The sequence below is a fragment of the Jaculus jaculus genome, chromosome 17 (genome assembly GCF_020740685.1).
Source record: "Jaculus jaculus isolate mJacJac1 chromosome 17, mJacJac1.mat.Y.cur, whole genome shotgun sequence".
NCBI classification, from domain to species: Eukaryota; Metazoa; Chordata; class Mammalia; order Rodentia; family Dipodidae; genus Jaculus; species Jaculus jaculus.
Genome location: NC_059118.1, coordinates 59,995,180 through 60,019,752, shown reverse-complemented (window position 1 = coordinate 60,019,752; position 24,573 = coordinate 59,995,180). Strand labels below are relative to the sequence as shown.

General features: G+C 48.7%; 1 protein-coding gene across 1 annotated transcript; it reads left to right on the top strand.

The window, feature by feature from the left end:
- Nucleotides 1–2,174: 2,174 nt before the first annotated feature.
- Nucleotides 2,175–24,152, top strand: LOC123455536 (putative sperm motility kinase W). Its single transcript, XM_045136370.1, has 6 exons — nucleotides 2,175–3,480; nucleotides 5,106–5,268; nucleotides 10,658–10,898; nucleotides 14,347–14,446; nucleotides 23,282–23,353; nucleotides 24,010–24,152. The coding sequence occupies exons 1-6, from the start codon at nucleotides 2,175–2,177 to the stop codon at nucleotides 24,150–24,152; spliced, it is 2,025 nt and encodes a 674-aa protein (XP_044992305.1).
- Nucleotides 24,153–24,573: the final 421 nt, after the last annotated feature.

Sequence of the window (24,573 nt, the reverse complement as noted above, 5' to 3'; positions counted from 1 at the left end):
TCCGCCAGCCCCCTTTTCTAGTTTATAAACTTTTATTAGTATACATTAACTTTATAGAATAAGGGATCTTATAATGATAATTCCATAGATGCCTATACTGTATTTTGTTCATATTCATCTGCTCCATTACATCTCCTCCCTTCTCCTTTCCCTTTCGATAGCCCAAAAGCACACCTCTTTATACAGAGCACCTTCCCCCAATTCTGCATGAGAGAAAACAGGAGATATTTGTAGGACTGATAATATCACACATAACACATTCAACTTCCATTCCATTTAATTTTCCTAAAAATGAGGAAATTTGCACCAGTTATGTTGGCACACCTGTTCTTTCTCCTTTAAACGTGCCATGTTGGGCTAGTAAGATGGCCCAGCAGTTAAAGACAGTTGCTTGCAAAGACTGATGACTTGGGTACAATTTTAGTACCCATGTAAAGCCAGATATACAAAGGCAAACATGTGGATTAAGTGTCCAGAGGCCGTCACATGCCCTCACTCTCTCTTTCTCTCTTAAGTAATTTTCTGTTAATGTGGAATCTACAAGTGACTGGTCTTGGGTTTTTATTTATTGCCAAATTTTTTCCAATGCTTTTCCAACATTGTTTCTTGCTATAGCTTGGTTTAGCTGTTTTACATGATCTTGATTAAATTTACATAGGTCATAATGTGTCTAAACATTGCTTTCTTGCAGATGTTTTGGTTTTTTGACTGTTGTAGTTGTTTGTTTGTTTTGTTGTTTTTCAGAGTAGGGTCTCACTCTAATCCAGGCTGACCTGGAATTCCTTGTGTAGTCTCAGGATCACCTCAAACTCACGGCGATCATTCTGCCTCTGCCTCCCGAGTGCTAGGATAAAAGGTGAGCACCACATTGCCCAGCTCTTGCAGGTGTTTTTAAGTCACTGCAGAATTAATTCTCCAAACATTTCCTGCTGATTCTCTAGAACTCAGTGGTGTCCATATTAATATCACTTTCTATCATTTCTGATGTTACTTTTTAAAATATTTATATATTTGACAGAGAGAGTCAGAAAGAGAGAGAGGGACATAGAGAATGGACATGCAAGGGCCTCAAGCCACTGCAAACAAACTCCATACACATGCACCACCTTGTACATCTGAGCTATGTCATCCAGGGGACTCAAACCTGGGACCTTTGGCTTTGTGGGCAAATGCCTTCAATGCTAAGCCATCTCACTTATCCTTATTTCTGCTTTTATTAATTTGCATCTTTTCTCTTGGTTACTTTGGTAAGAGTTTGGTAAGAGATTTACTTATCCTTTCAAATCACAAACACTGTTTCTTGGATCCTTTTATGCTTTGTTTCCATGTTGTTGATTTCACCTCTGGTTCTTATTCTCTTTGGAGTTGTTTGCTCTCTTCTTTTGTGTGTGTCTGTGTGTGTGTGTGTGTGAGAGAGAGAGAGAGAGAGATCTTGAAATGCATCAGGTTCTTTGACAGATCAGTGAATTTTAAAATATTTTATTTATTTATTTCTACAGACAGAGAGAGGGAGGGAGAGAGAACCAGATAGAAAGACAAGGTGTAAGGCAGACATGGTTGCACATGACTTTAAGCTCTGAACTTGGGAGGCAGAGTTTGGAGTATCACTGTGAGTTCAAGGCCACCCTGAGATTCCATAGTGAATTCCAGTTCAGCCTGAGCTAGAGTGAGATCCTACAGCCAAAAAACAAAAAAGAAAAATAGAGAAAGAAGTTGCTGCTGCAGTGTCTCCAAGCACTGCAAACAATGTGCAGATACATGTGCCACCTTGTGCATCTGGCTTTTATGTGTGTAATAGAGAATCAAACCTGGGTCCTTTGGCTTGCCTTGCCAATGCTTCAATCACTAAGTCATGTCTCCAGCTCCAGGTCTCTGGGGATTTTATTTTTTTAATTTGAGACAGAGAGAGGGAGAGAGAAAATGGGCATGCCAGGGCCTGTAATCACTGCAAATGAACTCCAGACACATGCACCACCTTGTGCATCTGGCTTATGTGGGACCAGGAGAGAATTGAACCTGGGTCCTTTGGCTTCTCAGGCAAGCAACTTAACTACTAAACCATCTCTCCAGTCCCAGATCTCTGGGTTTTTATTGTTAGTATTCATCACTAAACACTTGCCTCCCAGACCTGAGGTGGTGTGTGGACAACTTCTATTCAGTATTCACGAGGCAGGATGGAGGGGGACCAGAAGGCCAAGTCCCCTGATGAAGAGGAGGCCATCACTTCTGATTACCAGATTTTACGTAAACTGGGTCAAGGCGGTTTTGCTGAGGTCAATCTTGCATGTCACCTGCGTACAAATATTTGTGTGGCTGTCAAAAAGGTGAAAAAGGACAAAGGCTCTGTAATTGAAAATGAACTATTTGCCTTGAAAGCCATGGATCATCCCAACATTGTCCGACTGTACAGCGTAATTAACACACAGCAGTTTACGTATATGGTCATAGAGAACGCTCCAGGAGGAACCCTACTGAATCATGTGCTCATAGCGGGCACACTGGCAGAGGCGGAGGCCCAGAGACTGTTTTCTCAACTAGTGTTGGCTGTGGCACATTGCCATGCCAAGGGATTTGCCCATCGCGACATCAAGCCCAACAACATCTTGCTGGATAAGAAAAACAATATCAAACTCTGTGACTTTGGCCTCTCGATTCAAACCACTCCTGGCAAGATTCTTAAGCGATTCTGTGGAACAACCCTTTACTGTGCCCCAGAAATGCTAGACGGTCAGGGTTATGATCCCAAGATGCAGGATATCTGGAGTCTGGGGATAGTACTCTATTTCTCAGTCTCCGGATACCTCCCGTTTAAAGGGGTAACACGCTCTAACCTAAAAGAACATATCTTGGTTACGTGTAAACAAAAAGACCTTGGCCTCCCTTCAGGACTGTCAAGTGACATAGTTAACATCATCCACACCCTGTTGACGGTTAACCCCAGGTTGAGGCCCGCAATTGATGCCATCAAGACCCACCCTTGGTTGACGTTTGGTGGAAAACCTGCCCAGCCCCCCTGCAAAGACACACTCGTGGACAGCGCTCACCACCGCATTTCTCTCCTGATGAGCATCCTGGGCTACAGTGCCGACGCGCTCACGCAGGCGCTACACGACAAGACCTACGACAGCGTGATGGCCGCGTACTTGATCTTGAAGTACGAAAGTCCCTGGGGAGAACATGCTGAAGGGCAAAGTGCATGGAGGTTCTCTAGTGGTGTGGTTAGGACCCTGCTGGGAAGACCGGTCAGCGAAGGTGCCCGCCCTACACTCGCCATATCTGCCAAGCCACACGGCCAGAAAGCCACTGGTGACAGGCAGAAGCACAGCTGCCCTGACATCTGTGCCCCACAGCCTGACTGTGCTGTGCCCGAGGTGAGCGGTTCTGCCGAGCCCAGCAGCAGCTTGTCTGGAAGCAATGCACTACCAGTGGACACATCAGCTCCTGTCTCCTCCAGTGTGCCCTCAGAGTATGAGACCTCCAGTAGGCTAGGTGACATACCAATTGAAACTGATGATAATTACACAGAGGATTTCAGCCCAAGAAGCCAGTCTCCAACCAATCCTGGTAGCACTGGCTCCCATCAGACACCTGGGTCACATCAAAAGGCCTCTGTGGTGTCCAAAGAAATGGAGATTATATCCAAGAGCAGCTCTTTGTCTCCCAATAAATCACACATGAGTCCCAGAGGCTCACTTGAGGGGGAGAGCACCAGAGATGCCGAAGAACACAAGAGTGCATCCTGCCATGATCCACCACCCCAAGCTGCCGGCAGAGTGTTTATTCAAAACATTTACCACGGCTATAGGAGACTGAGGAGCAGAATCAGGAGATGCTTCAGAAGTCTCTGCTTCTGTATAAAGGAAGAACGAGCAGTTTCCCGAAATCAAGTGGCTCCAGTCTATGGGGAGGAGAATGGAGCCACAGAAAGCCAGGTAGGTGGGCGATCATGACACACTTCTACATTGTATGTTATTGATGCTTTAAAAAATATCCTTTGCAACTGGCAAATATTCATATTTGTTTATGGCATATGAAACTTACTGTATCATTCACTCAAGAAGGATCAGCCTCTAGCATCATCGTATGTGGCATCTGAGACATTTGAGTGAGAATTAGACATCACAAGATGACAAGCCTAGAGGCTGGGGATGGAGGGAAGGAGGTGGAGAAAGGGAGGAAAGTTTCAGAGGGAGGACTGTGGACGGCAGCTCTGGGACAGCCCAGGATCTGTCCTCTAGATTTGAAGGTCACGATGAGTCCTTCCTTTTTGTCTTTTTGCTTCAGGGATGAGCTCTGTGGTCTGGGACCATGGAGTGAGGGTCAGCCTGGATTCCTCGTAAAGTACCAACAAGAACTGAAGTCCAGGCAGCAAATGACCACACACCTGGCCCAGATAGCCTGGTCCAGCACAGGAGATCAGGTATGGCTGTTTATGGGAAATATCACTCAGAGCAAATCTGGCTGGTACTGACCACCTGACGCCTCCTCCTCAGAATGTAGGTGATATGGGAATCAAAGATGAGGTAAAAGGCTGGGCGAGGTGGCACATGCCTTTAAACTAGCACTTGGGAATCAGAGGTAGGAGGATCTCCATGAGATCAAGGCCTCCCTGAGTCTACATAGTGAATTCCATGTCAGCCTGAGATGGAATGAGGAACTGACTTGAAAGAACCAAAATAATAATAATAATAATAATAATAATAACAACAACAACAACAACAACAACAAGAAGGAAGAATCAGGGAGCTGTTTCTGATCTTAAGAAGGACTAGTTGGTACGCAAGTTCTATTCATACCAGGACAGCGAAGGTGGCATCATGTATCAGTTGCAAGTCTCTAGCCACCTGTCAGGGAAAACCTTTTCCTCCTATTGTGCTTCAGGGGAGAGGCCTTCCTCTCCCTGTGGCCTGAGCTACAGTCCCTCACGACATCTGCGTCTGCCACTCACTGAAGCCTTTGGTCTGTCAGCTGCCCTGTAGCTGCAGCCGCAGGACTGAAGGGGAGCACGTGGCTCTGAGGGTCTAGGCCTTTCCCCAGTGACAGGCAGACCAGTCCCTTCTTCCCTTTCCCTCCCTCCGCCCCCCCCCCCTCTGTCTATCTCTCAGTGTTCCTACAAGCCGAGGCTGACTGGCCCTGTGTCAGCTTTCTCCTGCAGACTGGGCAGATTTCTCATCTCACGAAGGTGGCCCTGACTCTGCTAAAGGATGACGTCTCCGACCAGGCCCGAGGAGAGACCGAGGCCCTGCAGGAGGTCGATGGTATTCAGTGGTGAGTGGAGCTGGGAAAGGGCGGGTAAGCTGGAAGGAAGTCTGAGTCATCAGTTTCTCACCCTCCGTCACTTGTCACTTGGACAAGTAGCAGAATCCTGCTCTGAACTCAAACCCTGCATTGTGTCCTTCGCCTCCTGGTCCCTGGTCAGGGCCTGGCTGTGGGTCTTAGGGACACCAAGGAGGACTTGCCAGGAGAGTCGGGGGCAGATCTCCCCTCAGGTGGTCAAGCCTAATATTGTTGCCTACAAGGCAAGGGCTCTGTGCTGACCTCAAGTTCATGTTGTCTGACCTGGCAAAGAAAATATGCCATGTTCAGTGATCAGAGGTTGTTGCCCTGGCAGAAGTCAGGAGCTCCCTGCACATGCTGCTCAGGGCATGCCTTCTGCCGTGCCGCCGGCATGCATGGGCTGACCTCGTGCGGGCGCAGCAGGCTAGCCCTTGACGAGGCTCCACAGAGCGGGTCAGGGTCTCCCGGGGAAGCAGCTAGTGCTGTGGAGGGGGATACAGGGGACTGGGCTGTCTCCTTCTCCTTTCTGGGGAGACGCACGGGGACTAGGCTGCTTTGTGTCCACCGAAGCCCGAAGCTTGCCAATCTGCCCAGCAGTGTGGCAGGCAGCTCCATGTAGCTGACTGTGGTCTGGCCCAGGTCCTTTCTCCAGTTGAACGTCACCTCTTATCGACACCAGCAGGCCATCAGGTATCTCCTCTAGGAAGTGACGCCTCCGGCCCACTGTCCAGTCTTGGCTCGTGAGCCTCAGGGAACTGAAGTAGCTTCTGTTCAAATAAGTGGCCCGGCCATGACCTTGACCCGTCTTTCCCCAGGTAGTCCGGAGCTCCCAAGTCCTGTAGGGTGCCCCCCAGTAGGAGCAGCATGTGGACCTGTGGGGAGTGAGACCCCCAGGGCAGGTGAGCACAGGTGGGTCAGGGAAGTCGCTCCTGGGGGGAGCAGGCTGAGCAGGCTGGGCTGGGGTTCCTCACCATGATCGTTTTGAGGTGCCTGAGGGACGGTAATAAAAGGGGTTTGTGCCAAGAGAGGAGCTTCTGGGCTTGGGTGAGGTGGTCTGAGGTTTGGCCAGTGTCACCCTCTCACCTTGATTTCGATTGTCATTCCCCTTGTCTGCTGTCGTCCTTCCTGCCCACATTCCTTCCTCCCAGCAGAGGCCTTGCCTGGGGCCCGTGTCCCCAGCACTGGCTCCCGACAAGCTGCCTCGCCTCCCCACAGCCTCCTTGTTGCCGGAAACTGGGGTGTTTGTCTCTTTCTCTGGTCTATCACCCGCCCCGCTGTGCACAAGGCAGAGCTCGGCTCTTCCATTCCCTGCCATGTCGTCACCTCAGGACGGTGTGACAGATGTGAGGTCACCCAGGCAGGGTTGGCCGAGGCGGGGAAGGAGGCTGGGCAGGCGGTGACTGGGGTCCTTCCACCTCCTTTATTTGCCCCCCAGGTCCTGCTGCCCGGGCATAGCTCACAGCTGCCCTGCTGGACAAGCTTCCCGAGTTGCCAGTTCCTCAGCACCCAGGGTCGGCTGCACCCTCATGCACCCAGTGCCTCCTCACAGCCAGTTCTTCCTCACGGACTGGCCTCTGGAGGAGCCACTGGGGAACCCAGACCCTCGGCCCAGATGGGGGAGATGCTGGCCCTGGTCCTTTCTGCCCAGGAGGACGTGGCACCTGCCCCGCCTCTGCCTGATTTGATTGCAGAGGGAGGCGGGAAGAAAGCAAGAGAGAGCAGACGCCTCTGTGTGGAGGGCGGCGAGAGATGGAGAATCCCACAGTTCCAGTGGGAACTGAACTTTAAATGAATTCCATGGGAAAGTGCGCTAGGTCCCAGTGCATACAGGTTGGCTGTATTGATGGAGACAGGCATGACTTGGTTCATGGAGAATGCAGTGCTGTGGTGCATCCAGGAAGCTTGCCAGGCCTGCCACCAAGGAAGTCTGCCAGCTCAGTTCTGCCCACGCAGGAAGCAGGAGGAGGGGGACTCACGATCCCCTTGGCCATTACTTGGGGCTCCTTCCTCTCTCTCTGCTTGGCCAAGTAAACTGACTCAATCACATTTCACAGCCACCCATGATGGCGTTGCGCTCAGGGACAAGGAGTCCCACACCTGTGGACTTGGGCACAGGTTTGCAGCATGGCCCAGTCCACCTAACAGTGGTGCCACCTACTCAGAGATGACCCCCACAGACTGACTCTTCTCAAGGACATGGCTGCGGTAGCTCCACCTCAGGAGGAGCAGAGAGAAAGCTGTGTTCATGTTAGGGTCGGAGGGGAGAGGCCTGTGTCACCCACTTGTGACGTCAATCATGGCCGTGTTTTCCCAGAAGGCTGCCCGTGTTGTGCCACACCCATGAGTGGGTGTTCTCGTGAAAGGGACAAGAAGTCGAGGCCCAAGGATGGTAGGGCCCGGTCTGCATCACACCCCCTTGTCACATTGCAAATCTCTTCCGTAACACAAGACAAGGTGAAGCGAGAGCAGCCATGCACATAAGGCAACTGGCAGCATAAAATTCAATAAATCTCAATACTACCCAAACAGCATGCTCATTTTTATCTTTCATAGTAATATAATAAGATGATTCTAAATATAATGAAATGCTAAGGACCAAGATGAAGAAGTGGAGGAAAAGAAGATGAAAAGATTCTGTAAGAGATCCTAAGATTTATTACAATTTATATAATGACCATGATAATGTATGTGTGGTGGTTTGAGTTAGGTGTTCTCTACAAACTCATGTCTTTTGAGTGCTTGGTTCACAGCTGGTGGCAATTTGGGAGGAGGAATCTTGATGGAGGGAGGTGTGTTTTTGGGGGCAGGCTGATTGCATCACACGTTGGACGCAGTACACACGTCTGGCCCTCATGAGCTCCGGATGACAAATTAACCCTAAGGCCAGCATTTACAGTGAGGTTTGCAGATATGTCCTTCACAGAAGAGGCATTAGGAGAGTCTGCATGAGACTTGTCACATGGGTTTGGGTTCAGAATCTGACGAGGAGTAAATCCATTTACAACAGCTGCTTTCTGAGAGCTTTCTGTCCAAGGAGCCCTTCATGAGGCTCCCCTTGCTGCGACTTGTCCTTCCATCTTCTCAGTTGGCCCTTCTTCTGGGACCCAGGGCCGATTCTGCCACTACTGGTCACTCAGCAGAGAACTGGAGTCACCATTCTTGCTGTAACTATGGAGTCCTTCCCTGTCCTCCGTGCAGACGCTGCAGGCATATTCTTTACAATGGGAATGAAGGCACGGTGTCCTGTGTAGAGTCGTGGTAAGCGGCGGGATGAGGCTCACTACACTCAGCTGCTCCTTTTCCCACCTGCTGCCCGGGGCCTTCTCTGCACTTGGCTGTTTAGGACTTTTCTGGTTTGCCTTCCAAACCCAGAACCGTGGACAGCGCCGGGGCTGCTGGCTTCTGAGCCACTGAAGGACCAGCCCATCCAGGACTGGCTCTTAATGCAGCAGCAGAGGGAGATGCTGGACAGGTTCAGAGAGGGACTGAGCAGGGGCTGTCACTCTGCTTGCTGTACTGTGACACCCTGAGCTGGAGGCTGCCTCTGGCCTACTCAGAGCTCAGAGGCTCATGTGTGCTGTTGACTCCTGGAGTTCACCCTAACTTACACAGCCTCAGGGCTGAGAGGCCCAGGTGACTTACCACCCTCCAGGAAGCAGGTGGTCCAAGCTGGGAAGCCTGGCTGCAACATGTTTTTAAGTCACTGTCAGAGGCTGTCTCTTCCTCTCTGAGAGTCAGGGACCCGTGAGACCTTAGAGAGCTGTTCAGAGAGGATGCATCAGCGCTGCCAGTGGAACACAGGCTTTGCGCATCCTGACAGTCCTGACGAGAAAGAGGTTGGGATATTTGTTTTCACAGGGGTGCCTACTGATGATCGAGGTCAGTCCATCATCCTGAGGTCTCAACAGGCCAGTATGGAGTCCTTGTTTCCCCACCTGGTAGTCTTCCTGTGGCTGGGGGAAAATTGTAAGAAATGTCCAAGGCTGGAGGGATGGCTTAGCGGTTGAGGCATTAGCCTGCAAAGCCTAAGGACCCAGGTTCGATTCCCCATGACCCACACTCACCAGATCCACAAAGTGGCGCACACACATGCAGTTCCTTTGAAGTGGCTGGATGCCCAGGCATGCCTATTCTCTCACTTGTCCCTCTTTCTATATCAAGTAAGTAAATAAATAAAAATTAAAATGTTAGACAAAAAAAGAAATGTCTCCCCCTTCAAGGTGCGTGAAGTCAGCCAGGAGACGAGTTAGACGTGTGAGCGGAGCTGTGACAAGTCAGCCTGGGATGACGGCAGGAGCCGGGGATTAAAGCATTCTCAGGGGTTCTAAGCCGGGATGCGCATTGTGTGCGTGTGCTTGTGTCTACGCGCGTGTGTGTGTGTACACATGCTGGTGCTTGTGGAGGACAAACACATGTTAGGGTGAAGTTTTAATATTATGCAACTTTTATTGTTTGAGAGCACTAAGAGAAAGAAACAAAGAATGGGCAATCCAGGGCCTCCAGCCATTGCAAACGAATTCCAGACATATGTGACACCTTAACCATCTGGCTAAATGTGGGAACTGGGGAACTGAATTTGGGTCTTTGGCTGTGCAGACAAGCCATTTAACCACTGGGCACTCTCCAGCCCAGGTGCGTTTATTTATTTTATTAACAACTTCTATGCTTACAGACAATAAACCAGGATATTTCCTGCTTCTCCTTCATTTTCACCTTCACAACTCCACTCTCCATCATATCCCCTCCCTCAGTTAGTACCTCTTAATTTGGATGTCATCGTCTTTTGCTCCTATTATGAGGGTCTTTTGAAAGTATAGGTAAGCCGGGCGTGGTGGCACACGCCTTTAATACCAGCACATGGGAGGTAGAGGTAGGAGGATCGCCATGAGTTCGAGGCCACCCTGAGACTCTACAGTGAATTCCAGGTCAGCCTGGGCTAGAGTGAGACCCTACCTCAAAAAACCAAAAAAAAAAAAAAAAGAAAGTATAGGTAAAATTTTTTTTAACTTAAGGTCTTACGCTATCCCAGGCTGACCTGGAATTCACAATTCACAATGTAGTCGCAGGCTGGCCTCCAACACACAGTGGTCCTCCTGCCTGTGCCTCTGAGAGCTGCGATGAAAGGCGTGCGACACCACGCCCATTCTAAGCAGAGTGTCACCATTCTGAGACAGTCCCTCATGGCCTTAGAGCTTGCCACCAGGTTACTCTGGTCGCCCATTCAGCCCCACGGATATGACTGAGAGGCTTTCAGGACCATGGACAGAGCAGTGGGCGTGTCGCGGAAGCAGTTGGAGGAAGGCACAGGGAACCAGGGGTGACCTTGGGCCGCGCATGGCACAGCCTCCAGCTCCCCCATCAACCCCTGCATCCTGCCCAGGGTCCATCTGCCACACTGCAGAGGATGCTACGGAGGGAGCGGGGCGCAGCGGCTCCTGCTCTCGGGCTCTGCAGCCGGAGTTGTCATGGCTGTGGCCGGAATGGCACCTGGAGGACGACAGGACCTGAGCAGTGACCTCGGGGAGGCCGCCCATGGCTGGAGAAGAAGCGGGGCCGCCGCAGCCCCCAGGAGACGCAGGAGCTGGGAATCTGGTCCTGCCCAAAAGTTGGCTCTCCTGCAGGTAAGCACGGGCTGTGCACGGCGCCATCTGCCGGCGAGTCCTTGCTGCGAACGCGCCGCCCCCTCTTTGCTGCTGCAGCGCCGACCGCTGCCTCTGGGGGGCAGCACCGCAGCGCAGAGCGGACGTGTTCACTTACATTAGATGACATAGCTTCCGTTTAATCCTCCAATAAATACTCTAATAAATACACAAGGAGTCTAGTATAACATAACACACGTGGTCTTTTACACTTTCCAGGACCCATTCTGAATTTGACACGGGTAAGATGTGACAGGGAGGCAAACATGGAGCTCTCTGCTGGAAACAAGTCGGAGTTTTTCTTTGGAGTTAGGTTAATATTTTACATTTTTATTTATTGTTATTATTTGAGAATGAGAAAGGTGCCGAGAGGAAGAGGTAATGGCACGCCAGGGCCTTCAGCTTCTGCAAATGAACTCCAGATGCATGCACCACCTTGTGCATCAGGTTTACATGGGCCCTGGGAAATCAAACCAGGGTCTTGTGGCTTTGCTGGCCAGTGCTTTAACCACCAAACCATCTCTCCAGTCCGAGGTATGTTAATTTTTATTTTTCTATCATAAGATGTTTGATCTTATGTCTCATAAAATTCATGAATGAAAGTATTCCTTCCAGAAGCCGGGAGTGGGAAGTGACGGTTTGTGACAGATACACAAGCTGTTGTATAGAAAAGTTCACACGTGCACACAAGGTGTCAGGAGTTGCGATTACAGTAACTGGAGGCCCTGTCATGCCAATTCTCTCATTTAAAAAAAAAGGCCAACCCGGGCGTGGTGGCGCATGCCTTTAATCCCAGCACTCGGGAGGCAGAGGTGGGAGGATTGCTGTGAGTTCTAGGCCACCCTGAGACTCCATAGTGAATTCCAGGTCAGCCTGGGCTAGAGTGAGACCCTACCTCAAAGAATCAAAATATATATTGGGCTGGAGAGATGGCTTAGCAGTTAAGCGCTTGTCTGTGAAGCCTAAGGACCCCGGTTCGAGGCTCGGTTCCCCAGGTCCCACGTTAGCCAGATGCAGAAGGGGTCGCACGCGTCTGGAGTTCGTTTGCAGAGGCTGGAAGTCCTGGTGCGTCCATTCTCTCTCTCTCCCTCTATCTGTCTTTCTCTCTGTGTCTGTCGCTCTCAAATAAATAAAAAAAAATCAAAATATTTAAATAAATAAATAAATAAAGATTTTTTAAAAGGCCAGTCTGTTGGACGTTCCTCAAATTATAACTCATAACAGTAACCTGGACACAGTGGCACATGCCTTTAATCCAAGCACTCGGGAGGCAGAGGTACCAGGTGCACTATGAGTCTGAGACCTGCCTGAAACTACATAGTGAATGCCAGGTCAGCCTGGGCTAGAGCAAAACCCTACTTTAAAAAAACAACAAAAAATGTCATAAGAGGGCATTGAGCAAATGGCTCAGTCAGTCAGGTTTCATTCCCCAGTATACATGTAAAGCCATATGCACAAAGTGACACCTACAATTGGAGTTCATTTGCTGGTGCACTCATTCCTAAACTTTCTTCTGCTCTCACTCGCTGGCTTTCTTTTTTTCAAGGCTAGCCTGTAACTCACAGCAATCCTACTTCAGCCTCACAAGTGCTGGGATTACAGGCACACACCACCATGCCCAGCTGTCATTCATTCTCTCACTGTCTTTGTCTTTCAAATAAATAAATAGATAAATATGTTGTAAAAAGCAAAGAAGGAGCCGGGCGTGGCAGAGCTCACCTTTAATTCCACCACTGGGGAGCCAGGTGTAGGAGAATCACTGTGAGTTCGAGGCCAACCTGAGACTACCTATTATATTCCACAGAGATGGCTTAGTGGTTATGAAATTTGCCTGCAAAGCCAAAGGCCCCAGGCTCAATCACCCAGGACCCCCATAAGCCAGATGCACAACGTGGCTTGTGTGCCTGAAGTTTGTTTGCACTGTTTGAATGCCCTGCTATACCTAATCTCTTTCTTTCTAGTAAATAATTTTTTTCTCAATTTTACTAAACATTTTCCATGAATATAAAAAATATCCCATGGTAATGCCCTCCCTCCCCCCACTTTTTCTCTTTGAAATTCCATTCTCCATCACATCCACTCCCCATCTCAGTAAGTCTCTCCTCTATTTGGATGCCATGATCCTTCCCTCCTCTTATCATGGTCTTGTGTAGGTAGTGTCAGGCACTATGAGGTCATGGATATCGAGGACAATTTTTGTCTGGAGGGAGCACGTTGTGAGGAGTCCTACCCTTCCTTTGGCTCTTATATTCTTTCTCCCACTTCTTCCGCATTAGACCCAGAAATTTGGAAGTTGTGATCGAGATGTTACTCATTACTCCAGTCACTTCTTTCCATCACCATGATACCTTCTGAGTTGTCCCAAGGTCACTGCCATCTGAACAGAGAAGATTGTCTATCCAAAGTTAAAATAGCATAAATATAAGGTTATGAATATTAAGAGAAGTGCTTACCAGGCAGTTTGGTAAGCATAGCATATGCACTTATCCACACATTAGCAGATGTTACAACCCTAGGGATCATGGCTACCCCTGTTTTAAGTTTTCAGTATCAGGGATGTATTTCCTCCCTTGGAGCGGGCCTCCAGTCCAATTGGAGGGCAGTTGGATTCCACCATGACAGACATGCCATTATTGCACCTGTTGGCTCATTTGGCTTGGCTGGCCAATTATAAGGCTTGCAGTGTCCACTGTTGAGTATCTTCACTGGTGGTGTATCTTCTCCCATTGAACTGCATGTAGAGTGGCTTCTTCCAGCTTTCTATCAGCTGGTCTAAATGGAGGAGGTTATCAGCTCAGTTCCCGCAGGATTTCTCCCTGCCCTTGCAGCCCATGTATGTGGAGTCTTCAGCAAAAGTGTCTTACCATCTATTCCTGGTGGGAAACCAAGGGCCTCGGCAATGGCCTATAATATTTTTGGGGTATCAGGGACCGCCCTGGCCAACAACTCACTGGAAGGCATCCCAGCCCTGCCACTGAAAATTATCTAGCAATGATCTACTGCTCCTGATTGCTCCATTATCCAAAACTGAAGGATTCCATTTGATTTATTTATATCCTCTCAGATTTTGATTAGCCTTGCCTCCACCTTTCCTTTACTCAATCTCCCAAGCTACCACACTTTGGGCCTTTTCACCCCCATTAATCCATTCTTCTAGTTCTAGTATATAAATTTTAAAAATGATTATTTTAAAGGGAAAAGACACTCAGGGCATGATGGTGCAAGTCTTTAATCCAAGTACTCAGGAGGCAGAGGTAGGAGGATCACCATGAGCTCAAGGCCACCCTGAGACTAATTCTAGGTCAGCCTAAACTAGAGTGAGACCCTATCTCAGAAAACAAAAAGGAAAAAAAAAAAGAAGAAGAAAGAAAAGAAATTCTCTGGGATTTGCGGAAGCGTGGTAATGAGGACTTTATGGAGGACCACGCAGGTGGTCTCGCAGTGGGAGATGGGACACAACTGCGCCACCAGCCTGGACAACGGGGAGACTCACCACGCAGCAGAGCGGGGAGGGGGAGGCAGCATCAGAGGTCAGGAACTACTGATGGAAGCAACCCAACAGCACTCTTTTTAAACATTTTATTTATTTGAGAGAGAGATTGAGAGAAAAAAAGGGAAGTCAGGGAATAGGAAGCCCAGGACCTGCAACCACTGCAAATGAACTCCTGACGTACATGCCACCCTGTGCATCTGGCTCACTTGGGTACTGGGGAATTGAACCTGGGGCCTTTAGCTTCACTACTAAGCCATGTCTCTAGCCCCTGACAGCATTCTTTTATTTGTTTATTTATTGTTTTGTTTGTTTGGTTGGTTTGTTTGGTTTTTCAAGGTAGAGGTTTCACTAGCTCAGGCTGACCTGGAATTCACTATGAAGTCTCACGGAGTCCTGGAACTCATGGTGTCCTCCTGCCTCTGACTCCCATGCTGGGATTAAAGGCGTGTGTCAGCACGTCCTGCTTCTCCCAGCATTCTTGCTGAAGGCAGGCTACGGCGATCCAACGCCTCCTGGGTGATTTGGTTGGAACAGAGCTGATCTATTACTGCGAATGAGCACATCTCAGGATGAGACGATTTGACTAAACTGACTTAGGGAGGCTCTCTTGTCAAAACTGAGTCAGAAGTATGGACACCACAGGGCCCTGGTGCTCCCATAGTGCTTCCTCTGTCTCTGTATCCTTTGCTTGCAAATAAATAAATCATTTTAAAAAAATAAAGAAAAAACTGAATAACAAACAACCAAGATGGGTTCAGAAGAAGATTCGCAGACCTGACTTAAGTTTGACCAAGCATTGGCTGGGGAGATTGCTCAATGGTTAAGGCACTCAGTTTCAGTGTCTGATGGCCAGGGTTCAACGCCCCAGTTCCCAGGTAAAGCCCAATGCACAAAGTGGTGCATGCATCTGCAGTTTGTTTGCACTGCAGAGGCCCTGGTACACCCCTTCTCTCTCTATCTCCTGTGTTTGCAAATAAATAAATGTTAGAAAACGAAACTTGGGTCCAGTAATGGGTCAGTCAGCTGCCAGTGCTGTGCCGCCTCCCTCCACGTCACGACTCCCAGGACAGCGGGAGTTATCCTGGCTCCAGGTGCCCCAGCGTTTCCCTGTCCAGGCCTAGGGCGAGGGAGGAGGATGACGAGCCTCCTCCCGTCCAACCAAGTCCCTTTGTCCATGCACCTCTCCTCAAGCCCGCCTGAGAATTCTGTTTACATCTTATCAGCCCAGCAGGACACATCCAGCTACGGCAAAAACTGGAAATATCGTCTCTTTGTTGAGCCCGTTGCTATCTCCAGTAATCAGGGTCTGTTACTGAGAAAGAAAGGAAACCAGGGGCTGGAGAGATGGCTCAGCGGCTTAAGACACTTCCCTGCAAAGTCTAAAGACTCGGGTTCAGTTTCTCAATACCCACATAGAGCTAGATGCACAAAGTGGCACATGTGGCTGGAGTTTGTTTGCAGTAGCTAGAAGTACTGATGTGCCTATTCTCTCTCTCTACTTGCAAATTACTTTTAAAAACAACAAAAAAAGGAGAGACCGATACACCTGGCAGTTGATACCGCAGCTGCTATTAATAAAATCTCCCTGGATGAGGGAGGCAACCTGCTTTGTATGCTGAAGGAGTTCAGGAAGTAATTGTTAAATAGTCGAACCACCAGAATTCATTATGTTTATTTTATTTATAGTTCTTTTGTCAAAACAGGGTCTCACACTAGCCCAGGATGATCTAGAACTCACTGTGTAGTTCCAGGGTGACTTTGGACTCACAGTTATCCTCCTACCTCTGTCTCCCAAATGCTGGGATTAAAGGTGTGCGCCCAGCATGCCCGGCTCTCATCACGATTTGATTTGCCATGTTTACAGTAAATGCAGAATGCATTCGTATCTGAACAGGGAATAGTTACGAACCAGCACAGCCCGGGTTTCCATCGTTCCCTTTGAAACACAGACTCTGTGGGGCTTGCGGCTTGGGAGTGGGGAGGAAGTAAGAAATGGAGGATCTGAGGTTCTGCCCCATACCAGCTGCATCAGAGTGGGCATTAAACAACACGCCCAGGGAACTCAGCACTGGGAGGCTGAGGCCGAGTATTGTGAGTTAGGCCAGCCTGATGACACAGTGAGATCCAGCCTAAAATAAACCAAAATAAGAAAACAAAACAAAGCAAACAAAAAAAGGGGTCTTTTGGCACACACCTTTAACCCCAGTCCTGAGGAGGCTGAGGTAGGGAATATCTGTGAGTTCAAGGCCACCCTGAGACTGCACACTGAATTCCAGGTCAGCCTGTGCTAGAGCGAGACCCCACCTCAAAACCCGAAATAAACACATGAATGAGTAAAAAGACCAAAGCAGTTCCGGAAACCATTCCCTTGTGTCTGCAGTGGCGCAGTGTGACGTCATCTCCCTTCGGCTGTGCAGCTAGCTGGGATTCCTTCAGTAGCAGCGGATCGAAGCGAAAGCCGGGAGGTGTTGGTTCCAATGGTCACTCTTAGCCGATCTCTGGGGAGGAAACATCAGATTGAGATATTGGTCTTGAGGTCGTAGTTACTAAAATTTCATTTTCCCCTCTCATAGCAGCAGGAGGGAGAGTGAGAGGCCTGGCTTCAGCAGAGTACACACACTCACACACACACACACACACACACACTCACACACACACTCACACACTCACACACACTCACACACTCACACACACTCACACACTCACACACACTCACACTCACACACACTCACACACACTCACACACTCACACTCACACACTCACACACACACTCACACACACATTCACACACACACTCACACACACACACACAATACTGAGATCTCCTCACTTCGGATATTTGGGGAGATGCTGGTGGCTGGAACCCAGAAAGGGTTTCCCAGGTGACTCCAGTGCAATACTGGTTTCCCTACACCTTCTCCCCATTGTCGGGAAAGACAAGCAGTTATTTTCCCAGCAAGAATTGCCATTAAATACAATGACCTCCTTCTGTGGATAGTTGTGAGAAGGAAGGATTGGCCAGTCAGTGAGAATTATTATCCCGGGGATAGAAACTGCAGGTTCAGTCTTTTGTAAAGTTTCTGCAGAAATGGCCAGATGTGAGAATTTTGGAGGCTTTGAGATCATTCAACAAGGTAACATTTATCATTACTGGCAAAGGTGAGTGAGGTTTTATTTTAATTTTTTTTTCTACTTTAAAAATAAAAGGCCAGGGCTGGAGAGATGGCTCAGCAGTTAAGGAGCTTTCCTGTGAAACCTTAGTACCCAAGTTTGATTCTACAGATCCCCCATAAGCCAGGTGCACAAGGGGGCACAAACATCTGAGTTCGTTTGCAGTGGCTACAGGCCCTGGCATTCCATTCTCTCTCTCTCTCCCAATCTCTCTCTCTCTCTCTCTCTCTCTCTCTCTCTCTCTCTCTCTCTCTCTCTCTGTCTCAACAAATAAAAGGATTTAAGCCGTCATGTCGGCACACCCCTTTACTCCCAGCATTCAAGAGGTAGAGGTAGGATGATCACCGTGCGTTCGAAGCCACTCTAAGAATACACAATGAATTCTAGGTCAGCCTGGACTAGAATGAAACCTTACGTCAAAAAAACAAAAGAAAAAAGAAGAAAGAAAGGCCAGGTGGGCATGGTGGTGCAAACCTTTAATCCTAGCACTTGGGAGGCAGAGGTAGGTGATGTCTGTGAGTTTGAGCCAGCCTGAGACTACATAGTGAATTCCAGGTCAACCTGGTTAGGGGGAGTCGCCACCTCGAGAAACCAAAATAACAATAATAATAATGAGAACCCATCAATGTTCTAATACAAAGCCTCTGGCTACCTCCAGGGTACGGCATTGAACCTGGGTGTTTTTAAACCACCGAAGTAGAATTAGCCTTACTTGAAACTTCTTGGAAAGTGTGAGGGGGGGTGGAGGGGATTGTGTCCTGGCTGGTGATTGCCACTGCTGTCCTCTTCTCTGTCACTAGAGAGAATCTGGAGGTCCAGGCCAGCCCCCCAGGTCACCACTACGACAGCTGGTATGAGCAACCGCATGGTTCTTTCTCGCTTCCTTGCTGCGGCTGTGTCTACACAGCAGACGGGACTGGACCCCGCCTCCTTGCGCACGAGACCCCTGAGACCCCTGAGCCCCCGCCTGGACCCTGGGTCACGCCAGAGGTAACCCTCCTGGGAGGAGTCAGTCCTGTGCTCGGCAATGCAGGCATATTCCTGTCCTTTCCTTCGAGACAGGCAAATGTCTTCAGCTCTCCCTGACTCTCCACTCCCAAAAGCAAAATAGTAGACTCGGGAAATCATGGCCTGGCCTTACTTTTGCTATTAAATTTTCATTATTGAAAAATAGAGTTTGCCAGGCGTGGTGGCGCACGCCTTTAATCCCAATACTCAGGAGACAGAGGTAGGAGGATCGCCCTGAGTTCGAGGCCACCCTGAGACTCCATAGTGAATTCCAGGTCAGCCTGGATCAGAGTGAAACCCTACCTCAAAATAACCTAAAAAGAAAAAAAAGAAAAAGAAAAATAGAGTTTAATAACACTTAAAATAGGCCAGGAACAACAGAATTTTGGGGACTGGGCAAGTAGGTGCATGCCTTTAACCCTAGCACTCAGGAGGCAGAGGTAGGAGGATCATGGGGAGTCAAGGCCAGCCTAGAGCTACATAGTGAGTTCCAGATCATCCTGGGCTGTACTGAGTCCCTGCATGGGATGAAAAAAAAAAAAAAAAAAAAGAACTTTGGGGTTTGTTTGGAACTTGAACACTCTTTAACTCTTTATAAAGACAGTTTTCCTTGGTTCTTTGAGGTAAGGTCTTGCTCTAACCCAGGTTGAGCTGGAATTCACTAATCAGGCTGGCCTCAAACTCACGGACATCCTGCTACCTCTGCTTCCTGAGCGCTGGGATTAAAGGCATGTGCCACCATGCCTGGATAAAGTGCTATTTCTAAACCACACAAATGACATGAGCAGTAAGCTTGCAAAGATGGCTCAGCGGTTAGGCGCTTGCTTGCAAAGCTTAAGGACCCAGTTTAATTCCCCAGTTCCCATATAAAACTAGATGCACAAGATGGCACATACATCTGGAGATTGCAGTGGCTAGATAAGTATATATAAATATGTATGTGTTATAAATATACTTATATATATTTGAAGTATATTGAGAGAAGAGAAAGCCGCCTCTATTCTCTCCCCTCTGAAGACAGCGCCATCGGGTAGACTGGAGTCCTCCCTTCTTCGTCCTGCGCTCGCTAACAGGATCACTGAGCTTCCTTTCTGTTCTGCTTCTTGCATCTGCGCAGAGGTTAAAGAGGAACAGGTGGGGTAGAGATGATGCTTAACGTCACGCAGCCCCATACCAAAACCAAACCCTTCAATCAAATGATTCCCAGCCACCTTCACGTGGGGACACACATCTGCAGTCCCAGCACTTGGGAGGCTGAGGCAGAAGTGTCAGGAGTGGATGATAGCCTGGCTACATAGGAAGACCCTGTTTCCACAACTGATGATACAGTTTCTTGTGTCTGAGTACCATGGCTTTGTGGCTTTCCTTTGGTGGTGGCAGGCAGTAGGGAACGGGTATTGCAGTTAAACGTTATGAATGGCCTCTCCCAGGCGGTTTGCGAATGTGCACAGTGCCCAGCGTTGTGTGATGGACTTTGCTGTAATGTGAAGGCTGAATTTATATCTAGACCTGTGGTTTCAGAAACTTACAAACTAGCTAGATTTCTTTTTGTGCTTAAGCTTTTTTCATGTTTTAACTCTTTTATGTGCGACCATCATATAAAATGTCTTGTTAGAAGTCATGTCTCTACACTTTAGCTCAGCTTGGGGTTTTCCCAATACCTACTTTTAGGTACTGAGGCTTTTGAAAAACTTTTGGGATTGGCACATTTTATTTTCCTGTATGTTTTCAACGGTCATGCCAGGGCCGGCAGCCCCTGCGAATTCACAAAGACGCATCTGGAGCAGCTGGAGGCCCCGCCGGCCCATTCCTCCTCTGTCTCTCCTCATGCTGCTGACCTTCCCTCTCTTCAAACAGTTGGTATTGGTACATAGCGTAAATTTATCCTATTCTGTACTCAAATCACATCATTACAGGGACAATGTATACATTCACTTTCCTTTTTCAAGGTAGGGTCTCACTCTAGTTCAGGCTGACCTGGAATTCACTATAGTCTCAGGGTTGTCTCGAACTCTCGGCAATCCTTCTACCTCTGCCACCTGAGTGCTGGGATTATAGGCATGAGCCACCACGCCCAGCTCTTTACCATTTTAAACAGAAAAAAATGGACACAGTGCAATAGTATGATTGCGCTGGTTACTGATTCCTTTTATTTTCCAAACCAGGACATGCTTGAATGAGAGACAGTGAGTCTTGTTCTGACTAGCAAGGAGGCTTAACTACGCTCTGGTGCTAGGTGCAAAGCCTTCCTGGTTCGGGGGTTCCCTGGAACAGCTGTGCATGCGTAAGGACGTTGCCCAGCAGACAAACTCAGGGTGCACATGAGGTGTGTGCAGTTCTAGTGGAGCCAACAGATCAGGGTTGACCAAGATGGACATCAGGAGTGTGTCAGGAGTTTACTTCCTCGTTAAGTCAGAGCACAAGTGAGTTTTGTGTTTCTCCACTCTCTGTACGTCCTCCGTACCCAACATCCTGCTCTTCAGCTGAGCCCTGGGTGTGGGACAGTGAGAACAGGCCATGGAGACCTTGCAGATCGGCTTCTGGAAGGAAAGCTGCTGTTTAGGTGGAGAGTAAGCGATTTGATGCAGGGGTAAGAAGTCTGGTCAGGCTAGGCTGGTGGTGCTCGCCTCTAATCCCAGCAGAGGTAGGAGGAACACAATGAGCTTGAGGCCACCCTGAGACCACAGTGAATGTGAATTCCAGGTCAGCCTGGACTAGAGTGAAACCCTACCTCAAAAACAAGAGGGGGGGGGGAAGGGGAAGTGTGGTCAGGTGTGGTGGCGCACACCTTTAATCACAGCACTCACGAGGCAGAGGTCAGAGGATCACCATGAGCTCAAGGCCACCCTGAGACAACACAGTGAATTCCAGGTCAACCTGGGCTAGTGTGAGACCCTACCTCAAAAGCCAAAAAGAAAAAAAAAATTAAGGAGCCTTCCAGTTGAAATTCCAAAACATTTATTTCAGCAAGAGTTTTGTGTTTTAGATATTGTATAGAGCTAGGTTTTCCTCCCAAGGAAGCAAATATTAATTCAAAATTTAAATGTTGTTCCTTTAAGCTTCTGGCTTTCTTTGAGGAAACCACAGCTCCAAGTGAAGACCATGATGAAGACACACGAGAAGGTAAGGTAAGAAAGCGGTTCAGAACAAAGTGTGCCTGGCCGGGCGTGGTGGCGCACGTCTTTAATCCCAGCACTCGGGAGGCACAGGTAGGAGGATCGCCTTGAGTTCAACGCTGCACTAGGACTACATAGTGAATTCCAGGTCAGCCTAGGCTAGAGGGAGAGCCACCAAAAAACCAAAAGAACAGTAACAAAAATCAATAAATAAAAACTAGACCCTGTCTCTAGGTGCCTCATTCGGCCAAGCTGCCAGAGACTGAGAGACCGTACTGGCAAATTCCAACCTGAGTGGCCCAAACTCTTCTCAGTAGTTTGTCCTGCTTGACAGACTCTTTCTGTGGGATTGATGTCAGTGGAGCCATCACTATGGGCTTTTCCAGGGGGCAGGAAACAGGGACATTCCCAGGTGGCAGGAGACTGCTATGTCATTGTCAAGATGTTGCCTCCATCAATCCCAACTGCTATTGGCTATGGGGTGTGACTTTCCTAAAAGTCCCACAGGGGAAACCTGATCCCAGTGTCGCCTTTTTAAGAGGTGAGCACATGGTGAGGATGGGTCAGGGCAGTGGCTGCCACAGCGAATTCCTGACAGCAGCAGGGCCAGCTCTGCCTTTGTGGCCTCCGCCCTCACCAGCAAGCAGGTTGGCCAGGACTTCAATCTGACACCTCCATCCCCTGGTGGCAGAACACCTTCCCTTGTGTGAGTCCACAGACTGGTGCGGGCTCTTTATCTGGCACGGAGGTGGCATTCCTCTCAATGTCCTCTCATGACTTCTTTGGCATTCGTGTTGAAGAGTACAAACTCTCTGCAGTCTTTTTTGTTTTTCAAGAACATTTTTTTTTTTGAGGTAGAGTCTTGTCCTAGCCCAGGCTCACCTGAAATTCACTATGCAGTCTCAGGGTGGCCTCGAACTCACAGTGATCCTCCTACTTCTGCCTCCCCAGTGCTGGTATCAGAGGCCTCTGCCACCACACTGTGCTTTAAAATGCATTTCTGTTTATTTGCAAACAGAGAGGTGCAGCGTGGGGGTGTGCTAGGGCATCCAGCCACTGCAGACTCCTTATGCATTTGCCACACTGTGCATCTGGCTTTACATTGGTACAGGGGAATCAAACCCAGGCTGTCAGCATTACAAGCAAGCACCTTTAGCTGCTGAACATTCTCCCAGTACTGTCTCTAATGCCTTTTTCTTTTCTTTTTTTCAATGTAGGGTCTCACTGTAGCCTAGGCTGACCTGGAGTCTCAGGGTGGCCTCGAACTCACGGCAATCCTCCTACCACAGCCTCTCAAGTGCAGGGATTAAAGGCGTGCCCCACCGCTCCCGGTTCTCTGAGGCCTTCTTCTGTAAGAGCCTAGTCCCATCAGGACAGGATCCCACCTCTGTGATCTTCTCTAATATTGATTCCACCCAACACCTCAGCTCCTAATGCTCTCATAATAATGGGCAAGAATTTATTTTATTTGTTGAGGTAGGGCCTCACTGCAGCCAAGGCTGACCTAGAACTCACTCTGTAGTTCAGGCTGGCCTTGAATTTACAGCTACCCATAATATTGCAACCTCTCCCCCAGTTATCTCTTGTTTTGATGTCCGCATCTTTTCCTCCTATGAGGGTCTTCTGCAGCAGCAGCAGGAGGTACGAGGTCAGGGTTATCAGGCCGTCTTGTGTCTGGAGGCGTGCATTGTAAGGAGTCCTGCCCTTCTTGCTTCCTACATTCTTTCCACCACCTCTTCCACAATGGACCCTGAGCCTTGGCGGGTGTGGAGAGATGTTTCCATGCTAAACACTCCTCTGTCACTTCTCTGGTGCCTTTGAGTCATCCCAGAGATCACTTCCATCTGAAAAGAGAAGCTTCTCTAACCTAAAATGAGAGCAGCATTAATATATGGGTAGCAAGTTTTTGAGGCAGGGTCTTGCTCTAGCCCAAACTGACCTGGAATTCACCATGTAGTCTCTGGGTGGCTTTGAACACACAGTGATCCTCCCAAGTGCTGGGATTAAAGGTGTATACCCACATGCCCAAGTTCGACTTTTGTGTTGGTTTTTTGGTTTTTAGAGGTAAGGTCTCAATCTAGTTTAGGCTGCCCTGGAATTCATTCTATAGTCTCAAAGTGGCCTCAAACTCACAGCAATCCTCCTACCTCTGCCTCCTGAGTGCTGGGACTAAAGGTGTGCGCCACCACGCCTGGCTTTAAAATTTGTAATCTTAAATTTTTAAAAAAATCTTTATTGTCTTCAATACATACCAGTATGTGCTGTGTAAATCTATTTTTCTGTGTCCCTCATTGGCTTCTGTAGATCCAAATCTCCCTTTGGACATCGAGGAGTTAAACAGGGAGTTTATGGCACGAAGTGAACAAGTGTACGACTCTCTGTCGAGCTGTCACTGGCAGCCTCTGGACACGGTGTACTCGAGCGTTCCGGAAGAGAACCCCATGTGAAGCAGGTGCCCACCAAGCCTCCCCACGTTCACATTAACTGAATCTTGTTTTGTCTTTGAAGAAAAACATTCCTCAACAAATGTAACGGGGCTGGAGAGATGGCTTAGTGGTTAAGGTGCTTGCTAGCAAAGCCAAAATACCCAGGTTCCTTTCCGAGTACCCATGGATATCAGATGCACAAGGAGGCGCATGCGTCTGAGTGCACTGACGCTGGCTACAGGCCTGGGGTGCCCATTCTCCCCCTCTCTCCCTGAAAGAAGTAAAATAAAAAAGAGATGTAATGGAGCTGGGCGGGGTGGAACTCACCTTTAATCCCTGCACTCGGGAGGATCACTGTGAGTTCGAGTCTACCCTGACAGTACATCATGAATTCTGGGTCAATCTGGGCCAGAGCAAGACCTACCTCAAAGAAAACAACAAC